The sequence below is a fragment of the Echeneis naucrates genome, chromosome 1 (genome assembly GCF_900963305.1).
Source record: "Echeneis naucrates chromosome 1, fEcheNa1.1, whole genome shotgun sequence".
Taxonomy (NCBI): domain Eukaryota; kingdom Metazoa; phylum Chordata; class Actinopteri; order Carangiformes; family Echeneidae; genus Echeneis; species Echeneis naucrates.
Genome location: NC_042511.1, coordinates 5,278,754 through 5,291,974, shown reverse-complemented (window position 1 = coordinate 5,291,974; position 13,221 = coordinate 5,278,754). Strand labels below are relative to the sequence as shown.

Here is a 13,221-nt window from a genome sequence, read left to right as displayed (position 1 = left end):
CTCTGCTGCTCTTTGTGTATGCGTGCAGCAGTCACATCTTTACTTCAGAGGATATACACAGACCTTTCGTTATTGCCAATGGAGACTGTTCTGTATTTAGAGAAACACGCAAGATATTCTTAAGTAGCCAGCTAGTGATGCACTACCTCGCAAATCCTGTCATATTTCTCCCCTTTGCACAATGCACTACTTGTAAATAAGAAGCATAAATAAGAAATTGTCAGCATCGATAATTGTGGCCCTGTCGTGACATGTTACCAGCTTCAAACCAAAGTTTTGTGGTTTCACTCTGCTTTCTTTCCCTTGCTCTGCTTGTCTGGTGGTTTGAGTTATTCTCACTGCGTGTTGAATTGAATTGTAATGAATCCCAGTACAAATGAACCATTTCATTTCGTGCACCGCTGTGAGTTAAATCCAATGTCCTGTTGCTTGAAGGTCACAGCAGAGTTTAGCTGCTCTGCCTTATAAACAAAAAACAAAAAAACACACAACTCAAAATAATGGTAAGTGGATGAATGGGCGCGGCTTTGGTGTGACGTTTTGATTGACAGGCCGAGCGGCCAATGGAACGGGTCGCCGTGCCAGCGCGGGGCGGGGCCAGAGGAGCGACCGAAGTTTCCCACCTTCTCACTCGGGTTTAGGGAAGTTGGGGTCAATTTCCGCTCGGTGGTGGCCGTAAACTCCAAACAGCCGTCAACTTTTCCACCGCCGTCATGTCCAACAACAACGCCAGCAACAACCTGATTGTCGCCCAGCGGGCCGTGAAGCAGCTCCGGTTAGAGGCTAGCATCCGGAGGATCAAGGTACGAGCCCTCCCCCCACCCCCACCCCCCCGGCGCTGACACACAAACACGGAACACCGAGCCGCTGCCCGCTCGCTGTTGGAGACGAACCTCCGGACGTGACACACGGTCCGCTTCCCAAAGCTCACAAAGCTCACAAAGCTCACAAAGTCACGCGTGTGGCGCTCGAACCGGCCCCGCACCGGTGGATACTGGACCACAGCGGAGAGCCGCCGACAAGCCTCTTCCGCGTTGTGTCTGTTTTGGGAAGAGCCAGCGGTGTTAAAGGTTAAACCGACTAAGTGCTGCGTGTCCGGGGGGAGCAGGTGATCACGGTGGACGCACCCTTTGCTGTACTGCGCCGTTGCTTGCAAATATTATGCAAAAAGAAAAACAACAACAACAACAACAAAAGGTCCCAGTTGGTCCGTGCCATTGGACGGGAAATGGGTGGTGTTGGGGTTTTGACAGCGGGCCAGCAGGGGCATTAGAAATACTGTACATGCGTTTGGCCCTGTGTGTTCACATGTGTACATTCAAACTGTGTCTGGCTCTGCAGGTGTCCCAGGCTGCTGCCGAGCTGAGAAACTTTTGTCTGCAAAATGCCTCCAAGGACCCTCTCCTGGTCGGGGTCCCCTCCAGCGATAATCCCTTCAGACCGCCCAAATCCTGCTCCCTGTTCTGAGGTAGGTCTGCCCTCTCCTCTCTCCCCTAGCTGAGGCACCAGCTGGGGAGATGAGCTTCACAAGTAATTACACCAGAGAGGAAATAATTACACATCCACAGTCAGTTTACACTGAAACCAGTCAGCTCATTTCAGTAAAGAGGTATTGTAATATTATATCTCTTTGTTAAATTGAAGTAACTCTCTGGGATTAAAGCTGGAGTGATTAATCATAAATAATGTCAAAATCCCACTCATTGCCAGATCATTTAAATGGTTTTAAGGTAAGTTTAATGCATTTTGTATTTCTGTTATTTAATGATGCCATCTTGTGCTTTGGAATATCATCACTGACGTTTTCTTACTTTTTTCTGATACTATATAAATAAGTTGTTTTGTAATGGTGAAAAATCCACCTCGGCCTCAGTTCGGGGACCCTGGAACAGAGACAATTAAAATGAAACTTTAATTTAACTGTTGTTCAATCATCTCTTCTTTTCTGTCTGCAACAGAAAAAAAGAGGACAATTCATGAAGCTGCACCCTCGAAGGCTTTCTTCACTTCACTTCACTACTAGATGTACCTATAGACCTGTCAGCTCATTTTGGGGATGATGCAACATTGGAATTGGGTGGGGTGGGTGGTGGTGTGGTTGGGATGGGTCCACTCGTTTGCCAAAACTAATGGTATCATAACTCCCATCTGTTACATTAGAGCAGAGCCAAACTGCATATTCAAAAAATGCTGTTAACACTAGCCTGACTAATGATTAAGCTGCTCTTAGTTTACCTAGTGCTTAAAATGCCCACTGTCAGTTTACTGACCTAACATTCTGTCACCAGTAAGTGAAATGCACTCCATGTGACTGGCTAATGAAAGTACAACTTCCTTTTGTATTTTGTGCGGAAGGTGGGGAAACTATCAAATATTAATATAAACCAGGTGCTGTTCGAGAATAAGAGCATGTTGTGTTATATACATAAATACACTGTCTTTCACGTTGTCTTTACAAAACACTGTGCATGTGGCCAACAGATGTACTCTTAGCTTCAGAGCTAAATTGATTGGTGTGTTAAACTATTCATATTTGTGGCAATACGAAAGGTGTTATTACCACTTGAAGGTAAAATAACACGGTACAAACCTTTAACACCTTCCATGCAGGTTGTGTGATTGTTGGTTAACTGTTCACCCAGTCCTTTTTCTGTATATATTTACAGCCTGTTGAGGTTGCTTTTATTAGCCTTTATATGTTCATGTCTCTAATTTAAAGAAACTATGTCAAAGCCTTACACTTTTTTGAAAGTGAAACCCGGTATTATGTTTATCACTTTAGATACAACAAAGTTAAGAGCTATCTAAAAATTCCAAATATTGTGAGTATTTGATGAAACATGCTGCAGTGACTTGTTGCAATAATACATTTCCACACTGGAATCATGTTCGGATCAACCAAAACTTTTACTACCGCTAGTCTTTATCTCTCTCAACTTTACTACTGTGGGCATCCTTTTCGACAATAAAATTTTTTGGCCACTTAGAATTTGTTGTGTGATTTTTGAATATCATTTCATTGTGAAAATGACAAGATACTCTCAAGGAACACCTTTCACGAGTTTCTTAGACTCTTACTTGGTTTTTAGATATCAAACCACCTCACATGAAGGATGTAAACATTTCCGAGAATATTGATCATGCAAAGTCATCTGAATCTGGTCTGAGTAAAGTGAAAGGAATGATTTATTTAGTCATTATTTATCCTAAACCAAAATGATTGACTGGCAGATGTCTGACCAATCTACATGATATACACAGACAACTCTATCAACTTTATAAATACATATGAATCTCAAGAAACTGAATCATTAACAAGCAGTGTCCTGGAGGAATTAAAAAACTGATGTATTCATTAAGATTTGTGATTTATTTGTAGGAAAAAAGCTGATTTGCTGGATGCTTACGTTTGTTTTCTTGAAAATAGTAAACATTTACTCAGATTCGCTTTACAGGTGACAACACATGCCAACTTGTTAAATTTAAGACATAAAACAAGTTCAAGCAACAAAAATTGAAAAAGGCCAAACTAAAACTAAATCAGAGGCTGTCGAGGATAAGAGTTGAATGTATCCCAAGGATTAGCAGGTTTGTGCCTATCATCAAACCTGAGCATAGGGTAAAGTTGGCATGAAGCAATTGGACTGAGTCATTTGAAATCCTGAACCCACCACGTATTCAACCAATGGCTGTTGTAATCAGCAGAAATGCCCTCAGCTGGCTTCTTCTCTCTGAGGGAGGTTTACTGCTCAGTGCGCTGCTGGAAAGGTACATGTGAACTGATCCACTGTTGCTGTGATGTCTGTCTTTTAAAGTACATATTTGCACAGTGGTGTTGCGCACCTTTTGTGTAAATTGATATTTTTTGTGATGTTTGATTTGCATGCAGGGAATAAACTGTCTCTTCGCTGCTTACATGCGAATGTGGTAACTAGATGGCTTCCAGGTTTGGCCAGAGGAGAGCTGCAGGGGATCAGCGGGGCTGCTCGGGTAATGGCTGCTAGAAATGGCCCATGGATACTGGAAAAACAATCAGTTTAATCATTCACTGATGTTGTTCTGCCCTTTTGTTTAATCTACCCTGGTCATCTGCAGCCCATCTGCACATGGACCCCAGCCCCAACACTCCGAATGAGCTCTCAAACAGCAGCTGCTGGTGGCCTGACAGGGTGGGGCACAGAGATCACGGAGACTCTCTCAGAGTGAGTAATAGAAGTACTGAAGTAGTACTGCTATTTTGAAGGGATTAAAAACAAACTTGTCTTCTAGGAGCAACTGAAGGAAATGGATGAGCATGTGGCCAGGCTCCAGGACATGCTACGGTCTGAGCGGGCCAAAGTAAGGTGTAGGTACCTGAAAACAGAGTTCAATATTACACCCACCCCTCTTCTCAAGCACATCTTTCTGCTTGCCAGTGCAGTCGTCTGCAGCTGCGCTGCTACCAGCAGGAAGGCGAGCTGAGGCGTCGAGAGCAGCAAAGCAACAGACTGAAAGAGAGACTGTCCCAGCTCACTGATCGACACAAGGAGAAGGGACCCTGTGAGCCACTCAGTTAAATCCAAACTCAGATATTCTTAGATATGTTTACTGAAACTACACCCATTTTACAATCTTCCATTATTCTATACAGCTATAGAGGTGTTGAACTTTCCAACTGGAGGTCGAAGTAAAAGAGAACAACCAATCAAATCACTCAGGTCTGCCGCCAAGTAAGTTGTTATCTTGTCCTGTCATGGCTGTTATCACCTTTGCCTGTCATCCCTCACCCCTCTAATCACCGCTTGCCTTTGCCACATTGTAGAAGGGAAGAAACAGCACTACGTGTAATGCTGGAGCGAAGAGAAGCGGAGCTCAGGGAGGCGATGAAACTGCGCCACAGCCTCACCACTTTACTTCATGCACTTAGAATCGATATGGAGGAGGTGAGGAAAAGATGCCAATTCACTTTGGCTAGTGATGGTTAACTGTCATTGGTTCGCAAAACAAGTAAATTTATTATATGTATAATGGCTCCCTCTATTTAGCATACACTTGTTAATTTCAAATGTAGTTTCAAAAGTTTTTTTTTTTTTTTTTTTTTTTTTTTTCCCCCCCTCCCCCCTGACCATCTAAGGCATTTCGGCTCAAAAGCTCATTCTTGAACTTCTAGACAGATATTGATAAAACCAAGATCCATTTATTCATTGTTCAAACCTTTTAAACAATAAATTAGTGGGTGGCAGGTTGGTGTAAAGTAAAGGGTCCTGAGCAAGTTAGTTGTTTCTCTCCAGGTACTGCAGCTTCCTCCCACAATCCCACCATCCAAACACATGACAGTAGATGTGTAGATGATGGATGGATACGTTTCAGGTCCTTAAACTGCCCATAAAATAGACATTTAAACAGCTAAAGGTCTATGATAACTGTGGAAATAAATCAAATTTCTCTTTCACAACCACCGAAAGGACTTTCTTCTAGGATTGTTTTGCTAAGCACTACTTAGAAGAATGCCCTCTGAGTCATAGTCTGAACTCAACTATTAAACGTAACAAATCAGTCTCATTTTTTTGAAGACACTGTCAGACCCTGTGGACATTGACAATGAGGCCAAAAATGAAGAGAAAATGTTGGATAAATCAGAGGTAGCGCTTGGTGACCATGTGACAGGAGGTGTGGTTGAAAGTTGGAGGAAGGTGCAGAGGAGACTGGGTGACATCCTCTCTGAAGGTAAATACCAACTTCACAAAAACTATTTTCTGATGTCGTAATAAAAATCTTATATCTTGTAGGCTTTGGGGGTTGTAGCACACAAGGTATAACGTGTCTCTCTTGGGTGTAGGGCACACTGGAGTTGGCACCGACCATGAGAAGCTCTTGGCTCAACTAGAAACTGAACTGAAAGAAAGTCAACAGCTTGTCAGGTTACAACAGCAACTGCTGCAGGTACAACTACGAATCTTACACACACAAATACTGTCATATGAACTTCTGTCAGACTTCCATGTTTCTGTCTGTAGGGTAGCCTTGCCTCACCGGTTCCCTCTGAACTTGCCGACTCATACTTTTTGGAAGAGTGGGAGCGTCTTCAGCTGGGATGGGCAGAGCTCGATCATAAGAGGAGGACTTTTGAAAGAGAGAGGCAATCCTTCACTGACGCTGCCATCCGACTAAGCCATGAGGTGAGAGGAAAATGTGATAGACTGCTGTTATTGTGTGTGTGTGTGTGTGTGTGTGTGTGTGTGTGTTGCTTGGATCATCTTGTCTAATGCTGGAAGTCCTTTGATATAGTGAATAAATTTAAGCAAGACTGTTGATCTTTTGAGTTAAGCAATCCAAACACAAAGCATTTATTTGAACTCGTATGTATAAATTTTACTGTGTAAATTAAATTTCATGGACTACAGCGCCTTGACTTTGAGCAACAGAGGGCCTCTCTTATGAAGCAACAGTATCTGAGTGACTCACCGCTGTTTGGAAAAGAAGCAGCAACTGGCAACAGAAGAGAGAGTACGACTTTCAGTGAGTGCAGGTATGAATTAAAGGCTGAAGTTTTGAAAATGGTGAAAAGCCCTAAAGCATAATTTTTATCTAACTCCAGGTTTCTCACTTTTGGGGCCCTCCAGCATATCTGGTTGTCTTCCTATCACACCATTGTCCACTGAGTCAGTTTTACATCAGAGAAGGGTCAGAGTTCAAACTCCAAGCACTCCTGAACTCTACACTGCCCTCAATCTGCCCTATAACGACAGGTTAGGTAAAACCATGGTATTAACTCGTATGTTTTTATTTGATAATGAGTGGGCCCTGCTGCCAACAGTCTGAAATTATACTTTTTTTTTCTCCTTATCTGTTCTGGCTTTACTCAACTTTATCTGTACTAACACAAAATGATTAATCTGTGCTCTCTATATGTTTTTACATTTACTGTAAGGTTAATCTACTTTTTAGTTGCACAGAGACAAAACAAAAATAAATATCATCTGTATTAGCTTTGAGAGAGCTGCTACTAATAATCAGATGGGTTACTAAAGAAATGTGGGGTAACATTTATCCAGCAGTAAAGTTTGCCAAGTTGAATATGATATGCTCCGGTTTAAATGTTGGACTATTGTTAACTCATCACATTGAGGTCATATATTTAAAGCTATGTTCTAACTTTGATAGCAACTTATGATTTTATGTGAGTGTGCTCTTACTTGACCTTCTGACACCTCTCTTCTCCTTCAGAGTGACAGAGGTTGATCACCAGTTAGAACCATGGGAGAGCGGGGCAGACAGGATGGTGCACACACAACAACCAGACTGGTCATTTTAAAACACTGCAGTTTGCTTATTAAACATTCATTTTAGAATCAGTGTACTTCATTTTCTCTTTTTAAATTAGTCAATAAAGACTATCTATGATACTACTGTGTAAGAATTCAATTTCTGTATAGTATTGTCATCAGAATAAGCTTCCTTGACCACTAAGGGTCTCCTCATACATTTAAAGCAGGATACAAAATTCAAATGCAAGGTCAATTTAACATATTGACACATTGTCCACTTTAGACTGATGACATTAGGCTCTGTTAATTATTGTAGAGTATGACATTATTGCTTTGTGTTTATATTATTATGGTTGTGGTGTCAGCTCTATACACACCTGTAACTTCTGCTGCCTCATGAGAATCCGTTTATCCTTCGTTTTATCTTCTTAAACTCATTTGTAAATTCATTGTAAACAAAAAGCCAAACTTGAAAAACTACATTTCGATTGTGTTGGTAATGTACATGTGGAGGAAGCTGAGCTGGCCGTGGTGCAAGCCTGGTGCACGAGCTCCGATAATTGCACGCAGCCACCCCGGGAATGTGACCGTGATCACCACTTGCACCCAATTATCAATCAAAACTCTTACACGCTCCTGGCGCCGTGTTTCTGCCACCAGCTCGGCTGTCTCCCGCCGAAGGACTACGGGAAGAAGGTATTAGAATGAACCTTATGGTGTGGGGGCTCTTACATCACCAGAGGAGCTTCATGGAGTCCGACAAGAGTTTCCAGCCCTGGAGAGACTACATGGGCCTGTCGGAAACAGTCAGGGAGATCTTGGGTCGGGGCCCAGCCTCTGAGTCCTCACTGCCGACCCCCAAACCTGCGCACACCGAGTATGACGACTTGTGCAAGAGTTTGGCATCGCTGCGCTTTAGCGCACTGAGCCAACGTGACCGTTCGCCCGGCGGACCCACACCGCCTCTGTTCTTCACTCACCAGCTCCGGCCTGACGGTCTGTGGGAGGGCAGTGTGGATTTTACACCTGTGCCAAATCCGACGGCGTTTCTGCGAACAAAAGACCGCAAGAAGATGGCTAAAAAAACTCGTTTCAACGGCCCCGAGCCTCCAGCGTTCCCACCGTCCTCTGAGCGCATGATCTGCACCTTCTGCAGGCACAACGGCGAGTCCGAGCGGGTTTACGGATCCCACTGGCTGAAGAACAAGGCAGGGGAAGTTCTGTGTCCGTACCTGCAGCAATACGTGTGTCCTCTGTGCGGAGCCACGGGGACCAAAGCGCACACCAAGCGCTTCTGTCCGAAGGTGGACAGCGCGTACAGCTCCGTGTACGCCAAGTCCAGACGCTGAGCCTGCAGGTGGCCATGAGACACAGCGCAGACGGGAATGCTGTTCATGTGTGGTTTATTTTTTTTTTATTATTATTATTTGTGTTTGTCTGCCTATCGTAGATAGTTTTTGCTTTGTGTGGTTTGGTTTATATTTGCATGCTCCTGTGTGTTTTCCGTGATGATTCCTGTCTGAAGCTAATTGCAGCTGGTCTGGTTGGCCTGGCCTCAATCAGCAGCGCCTGTTTCTGACGTGTTGCATTTTGTGAGGTACTTTCCATGGACGACTACCAGATATCATGTTTGAGAGAGGGGGGAAAAAAAAACCAAAACAAAAAATATTCCTAAGAAAAATGTATGTTTGTTTTACACATTTTAAAACGTGGCCGAATGATGTCCACCGCCATATTTCCTGCCCATGCATTGACGTATCAAACCTCTAAGACCCATTTCATCAGTAATGACTCAACCTCTGCATGTAAACATCCTGTGACCATGCCAACATTTTAACATTTTTATATATTAATGACTTGTTCTTGTTCTAAAGTGTTCCAGAGGCATGTTGTTTTATTTTGAATACTGTATGTGTGGCTCTTGTGAAAATGCCATTTCAGCTTTTCTTATTTATGTGTGCCAGATATTATACAAGTCTAAAATGAGTAAATCTGTGTTCCCATTCTTTGTCCTCACTCTCCTTTTTTAAAGGGCAGGTTAACTCAAAATTGCACAACAGTACTCAGTTGCTGACTTACTTAACAACAGCAAACTTAATTTTTGTGCAAAAGCAGAATGTGGAGGGATTTAAACCAAACCCTCCTGCTGCTAACTAAAAGTGAAAATAGTTTCATAATTAAATATTAAAGATCTGTACGAGGGCATAAAATTATTTTATTACCCATGAACTACTAGGGCAACAGAAAGCTAAGGATGCCAGGTGCATCACTGAAATATTCAGTGATTGGAGCTTCTGAGGGTTTTACTCCCACGCCGCAGGTTCTCCAGCTCCCTATGCATGGTCATGACCTTTCGACTAGGAGAAAACAAGAGGACAAATCATGATTTATCAAGAGCAATTGGATGTGTTTGTTTTTTTTTTCTGGCTTTGACAACAAATAGAAAGTAAATGACTTCAGGGTAAAGTATAATGTAAAGTGTGAGTAAACCCCAAAAATGAAGTATTTCACCAAATGCTCTAAGTGGTACAGCATTTTCATCAGCGCAAATCTGTATATTTGTCCCCTCTGGTAGCTTTAGCAAAAGGTGCCAAAGTGTCTCCAGCTGACGGAGACGTTGACAGACTCCAGCCAATCAGAGCACAGTGAAGATTTGAAGAGGCTGAAACTGGCCAATGGTATAAGTCAAAAGTTCAACTCTAGGAGGAGCGGAGCAGTGTACTGGGTGTAGAGAGAGTTAATAAAGAGGTAAATAAATGGGGGGTGGGTGGGTTAAAAAGACTAAATGAAAAGCAGACAATTTCATCTACTAACTTCAGAGAGGAAAGTTCTCTGATAAGCCCACAGATCAGATCGGTGGCATCGTCTTGACAGCCTGATGAACCAGCTTCCTTCCTCTCCATCCCCTCATCCTTGCTGGATGGGGAGAAAGTGAAATAGTTTGACTGAAAATTGAACAACGTATAATCATGTAACAAATGCTATTCTAGATTCAAGTTGGTTTTACTTATATGTGTGAATTTTTATGGCACAGGAAAGCATCTTTGTTAATATAAGCTAATTTAAACCAGTTTATATGAATTGGCTACAAGTTAGCTGTTGTGGGATTTAAATCCACATCTCTAGTTCCTTACATCATAACAATTGTGTTCAGCTGCGAGTCTGACACATATTCTAAGCATCCAGATCCAAATGGGCCGGTGGTGTCCTTGGTCTGAATGACATCAGCGTTCACAGAGGGACTGGGTTCATCATCACGATCACCCTGTGGGCAACAAAGAAAAAGTTTCAATATACAGTAAAATAATACAAAAATAACCACTAACTACCAAAGTTCATTTACTATTTGGAAAGTTTTGCCTTACACAAAATTAAACTAATTAATTTGACTGTCAGGTGTCTGTTAAAACTTACAGATACTGAATTACTAGTAAAATATTCCCACTTCTCACTATCAGCCCTGGTTATAAGCCCCAGAATCAACACTCACATTCTCCCTCCTTTCTGAGTCAGTGGGTGTCCGTACATCCTCACAGAGCTCCACAGCGCCACCGTTAAACCCCCCTGGCTCCGCCTCAGCATCAACATCAGCCATAATATTTTCCTTCCCCAGAGGGTTAGTCTCACTCCCATCCTTCCTTTCAGTTTCCTCCTTCTGATTTGGATTAGTGTAAAAATCAATAGCAGGACTACAGTCCATTTCTGTTGACTTATTTTCTCCATCTTTTGTATGCGCCTCAGCCATTTCGGTTGTTATCTCTTTTGTAATGTTAAGTTCTTGATCCTGATTCCCCGTTTTATCCTGTGTGGGTGGATCTGACTTCGGTGCACCAGTTTGCTCTGTACCAAGCTCTGTGTCTCCTACAGCCTCACTTTTTGTCTCTGAGCAGCATGGATCACACACAGTACCAGTTCCATCTGAGGTAATGACAGTGATCTGGACTTCAGTCTCTGTCCTGTGTGTTGAACAAAATTTTACTATGAAGGTACAAATTAACATTACAAGTACTAGTTACATTGTTAACTAAGTTATTTTACTTAAAATTAGTGCAACACTTAAAGATGTTGGCTTTTCAAAAGTCTATGAAACAGAAACTCTCAAGGAGAAAAATATCAAATGTTGCATTTTTCATTCCTGAATTTCTCAAACAGCAACGATTTAAACTGAATTCTATCTTTATGAACATTCATTAATCCTCAACTGCTTTATCTGTTTCTGGATCGCGGCCTTATGAACATTTGATATTAAAACGTTGCTTAGTAAACTTCATCTTAGTTAAATTTCAAATGAGCAGCACGTCCAGTTTGACTGTAGTATATTTTTAACCTATCACTTTAATGTTGCCCCAACAGTTGCAGATAAAGATGCCCCTTGTTAATAAACCAAAAAGTCAACAGAGGCCATTAAATGTAAGTTATTCAATTTGCATTTTGGATTTCTCATAACATGATCCTCACCTGTCATCTTCTCCACAAAGGCTGAGTTTTATCTCTGCTTCACTTTGCTCTGCATTACGATTCAGCGGGATGGATACAGAGGACGGAGGGAGCAGTGACGATACAATCTCTTCCTGAGCAACAAGGGCAGCTCTGTTACCATTAGAAATTTGCCTCTCAACCCTTTCGCCTCTATTCTGTCCATTTTCATGCTTTTGTATCTGTAAAAAATGACTCCGCTCCCTCTCTGTCAGACCACACATTCCCATTCGACGCTTTTTTTTGGGCGGCAAACCTGCCTCTACCTCATTTGAGATTTCTTTGACATCAGCCATGTAGATGTTAGAAGGTTCCTCTTGTCTGGCTTCATGGTTTCTGTCGAGGTTACACTGAAAGTTGTCCGTTGCTGCCAGTTGTTTCTTCAAAACATATGCAAAAGATCCATCAGCCTCTTCAGAGGTAGGCAAGAGGTTCAGTTTATCAGTGTATGTTTGAGATGGTGATCTGACACCTCGCTGTGAACTTATTCCCTCCGTCCCACTCCTGTCGGTATCATTATCAATCTGTACTTCAAAGCTCCTCCCTTCAGCATCATAACAGGGACTAGCTACATTGGTGTCCTCTTGCCCAAATGCTTTAACCATATTTTTTAACAACACATTTGTTTCCTCTGCATGTGTTTCTTCTTTGTTTTTGAGACAGGACAGACTGACTGCTTGATCCTGTTGATTTTCCTGTGGTGGGGACTGGGGACACAGTATTGATGTGTCAGCCACTGTTGTATTGTTTTCTCCTGTGTGCTGACATAAAAAAAAAAAAAGAAGAAGTGGCCCGTGAAGGATTTTCCTTGGCGCATTGAAAATGTGAGTTCATATTCAACCACTTAAATCACCTGTTGATGGAGCGCAGCCTGAGCATGAGCGGTTTCATCACTTGGACCTTCCTTCTTACCTGACCTCAGTGATTGAGGCTGGGGAGGCCCTAAGCTGTCTTAAAACAGAAGTAAGTGAATTCTGATTATGAGGGTAATCACAAAAATCAGATTGACAACTGAACACATTAGTAAAGCGAAAAAACATTGTACATTGCAATTCACTAAGTCCTTAATTTGTTACATAAACCTTCCCTTTACCACTGCTGTTGATTTTCCCCTTTCCTTTGGCCATTTCTTCTTCCTTAAAAAGAAACATTTGTTGATTTAATAAAAGATGAAGTGAAACATCAGATATATCAACATGCAGGCTCCACAAATACTTCTTTCCAATTGCTGTTAGCTTGATGGTTAGCTTACAGTCAACGATCACTTCTTTATGATTTTTTTTCTTAACCAAAAAACACAATAAAACTATTAGCTAGCTAACATCTAAGAGATCACACTTACTCAACTGAGAACTTTGTATGTATGGCCCATAAGTTTGCTTAGGTTCAAACAACGAATTTCTGCTGATGAGATGAATCTTGTAGTTTGTGTAAAGTCGTAAATGTTTTATTTCTTGTTCGTACTGCGCATGTCCACCTGAGTTGGGCGCTCCGGAGA

The 13,221-nt window shown here is 42.1% G+C and overlaps 3 protein-coding genes across 5 annotated transcripts; 2 read left to right on the top strand and 1 right to left on the bottom strand.

The window, feature by feature from the left end:
- Window positions 1–611: 611 nt before the first annotated feature.
- Window positions 612–1,468, top strand: LOC115043589 (guanine nucleotide-binding protein G(I)/G(S)/G(O) subunit gamma-10). Its single transcript, XM_029502190.1, has 2 exons — window positions 612–803; window positions 1,342–1,468. Exons 1-2 carry the CDS (start codon window positions 714–716, stop codon window positions 1,465–1,467), a joined length of 216 nt encoding a protein of 71 aa, XP_029358050.1. The 5' UTR covers window positions 612–713; the 3' UTR covers window position 1,468.
- A 6,408-nt stretch (window positions 1,469–7,876) lies between these two features.
- nanos3 (nanos homolog 3) lies at window positions 7,877–9,125 on the top strand. The gene has a single exon (XM_029509876.1). It carries the CDS (start codon window positions 7,952–7,954, stop codon window positions 8,594–8,596), a length of 645 nt encoding a protein of 214 aa, XP_029365736.1. The 5' UTR covers window positions 7,877–7,951; the 3' UTR covers window positions 8,597–9,125.
- Window positions 9,126–9,453: 328 nt separating this feature from the next.
- Window positions 9,454–13,159, bottom strand: LOC115048515 (uncharacterized). Of its 3 annotated transcripts, none has more exons than XM_029510026.1 (8): window positions 13,066–13,159; window positions 12,817–12,859; window positions 12,577–12,674; window positions 11,706–12,484; window positions 10,738–11,203; window positions 10,382–10,512; window positions 10,062–10,163; window positions 9,454–9,604 (listed from the first exon to the last, which is right to left on the bottom strand). In XM_029510026.1, exons 2-8 carry the CDS (start codon window positions 12,848–12,850, stop codon window positions 9,526–9,528), a joined length of 1,689 nt encoding a protein of 562 aa, XP_029365886.1. In that variant the 5' UTR covers window positions 12,851–12,859; window positions 13,066–13,159; the 3' UTR covers window positions 9,454–9,525. The 3 variants fall into 3 exon arrangements, with proteins under 3 accessions (XP_029365886.1, XP_029365877.1, XP_029365895.1); XM_029510017.1 differs by having other exon boundaries at window positions 12,817–12,855; window positions 13,071–13,156; XM_029510035.1 differs by having other exon boundaries at window positions 12,577–12,670; window positions 13,066–13,126.
- Window positions 13,160–13,221: the final 62 nt, after the last annotated feature.

What these genes read in the sequence shown, in the direction of transcription:
- LOC115043589 (XM_029502190.1), top strand. Translation starts at nt 714, where the DNA reads ATGTCCAACAACAACGCCAGCAACAACCTGATTGTCGCCCAGCGGGCC. An exon ending in CTAGCATCCGGAGGATCAAG is followed by an intron (nt 804 to 1,341) that starts GTACGAGCCCTC and finishes CTGGCTCTGCAG; the next exon opens with GTGTCCCAGGCTGCTGCCGA.
- nanos3 (XM_029509876.1), top strand. Translation starts at nt 7,952, where the DNA reads ATGAACCTTATGGTGTGGGGGCTCTTACATCACCAGAGGAGCTTCATG.
- LOC115048515 (XM_029510017.1), bottom strand. Translation starts at nt 13,095, where the DNA reads ATGGGCCATACATACAAAGTTCTCA. An exon ending in GGGGAAAATCAACAGCAGTG is followed by an intron (nt 12,675 to 12,816) that starts GTAAAGGGAAGG and finishes TTCTGTTTTAAG; the next exon opens with ACAGCTTAGGGCCTCCCCAG. An exon ending in AGGCTGCGCTCCATCAACAG is followed by an intron (nt 12,485 to 12,576) that starts GTGATTTAAGTG and finishes TTTTTATGTCAG; the next exon opens with CACACAGGAGAAAACAATAC.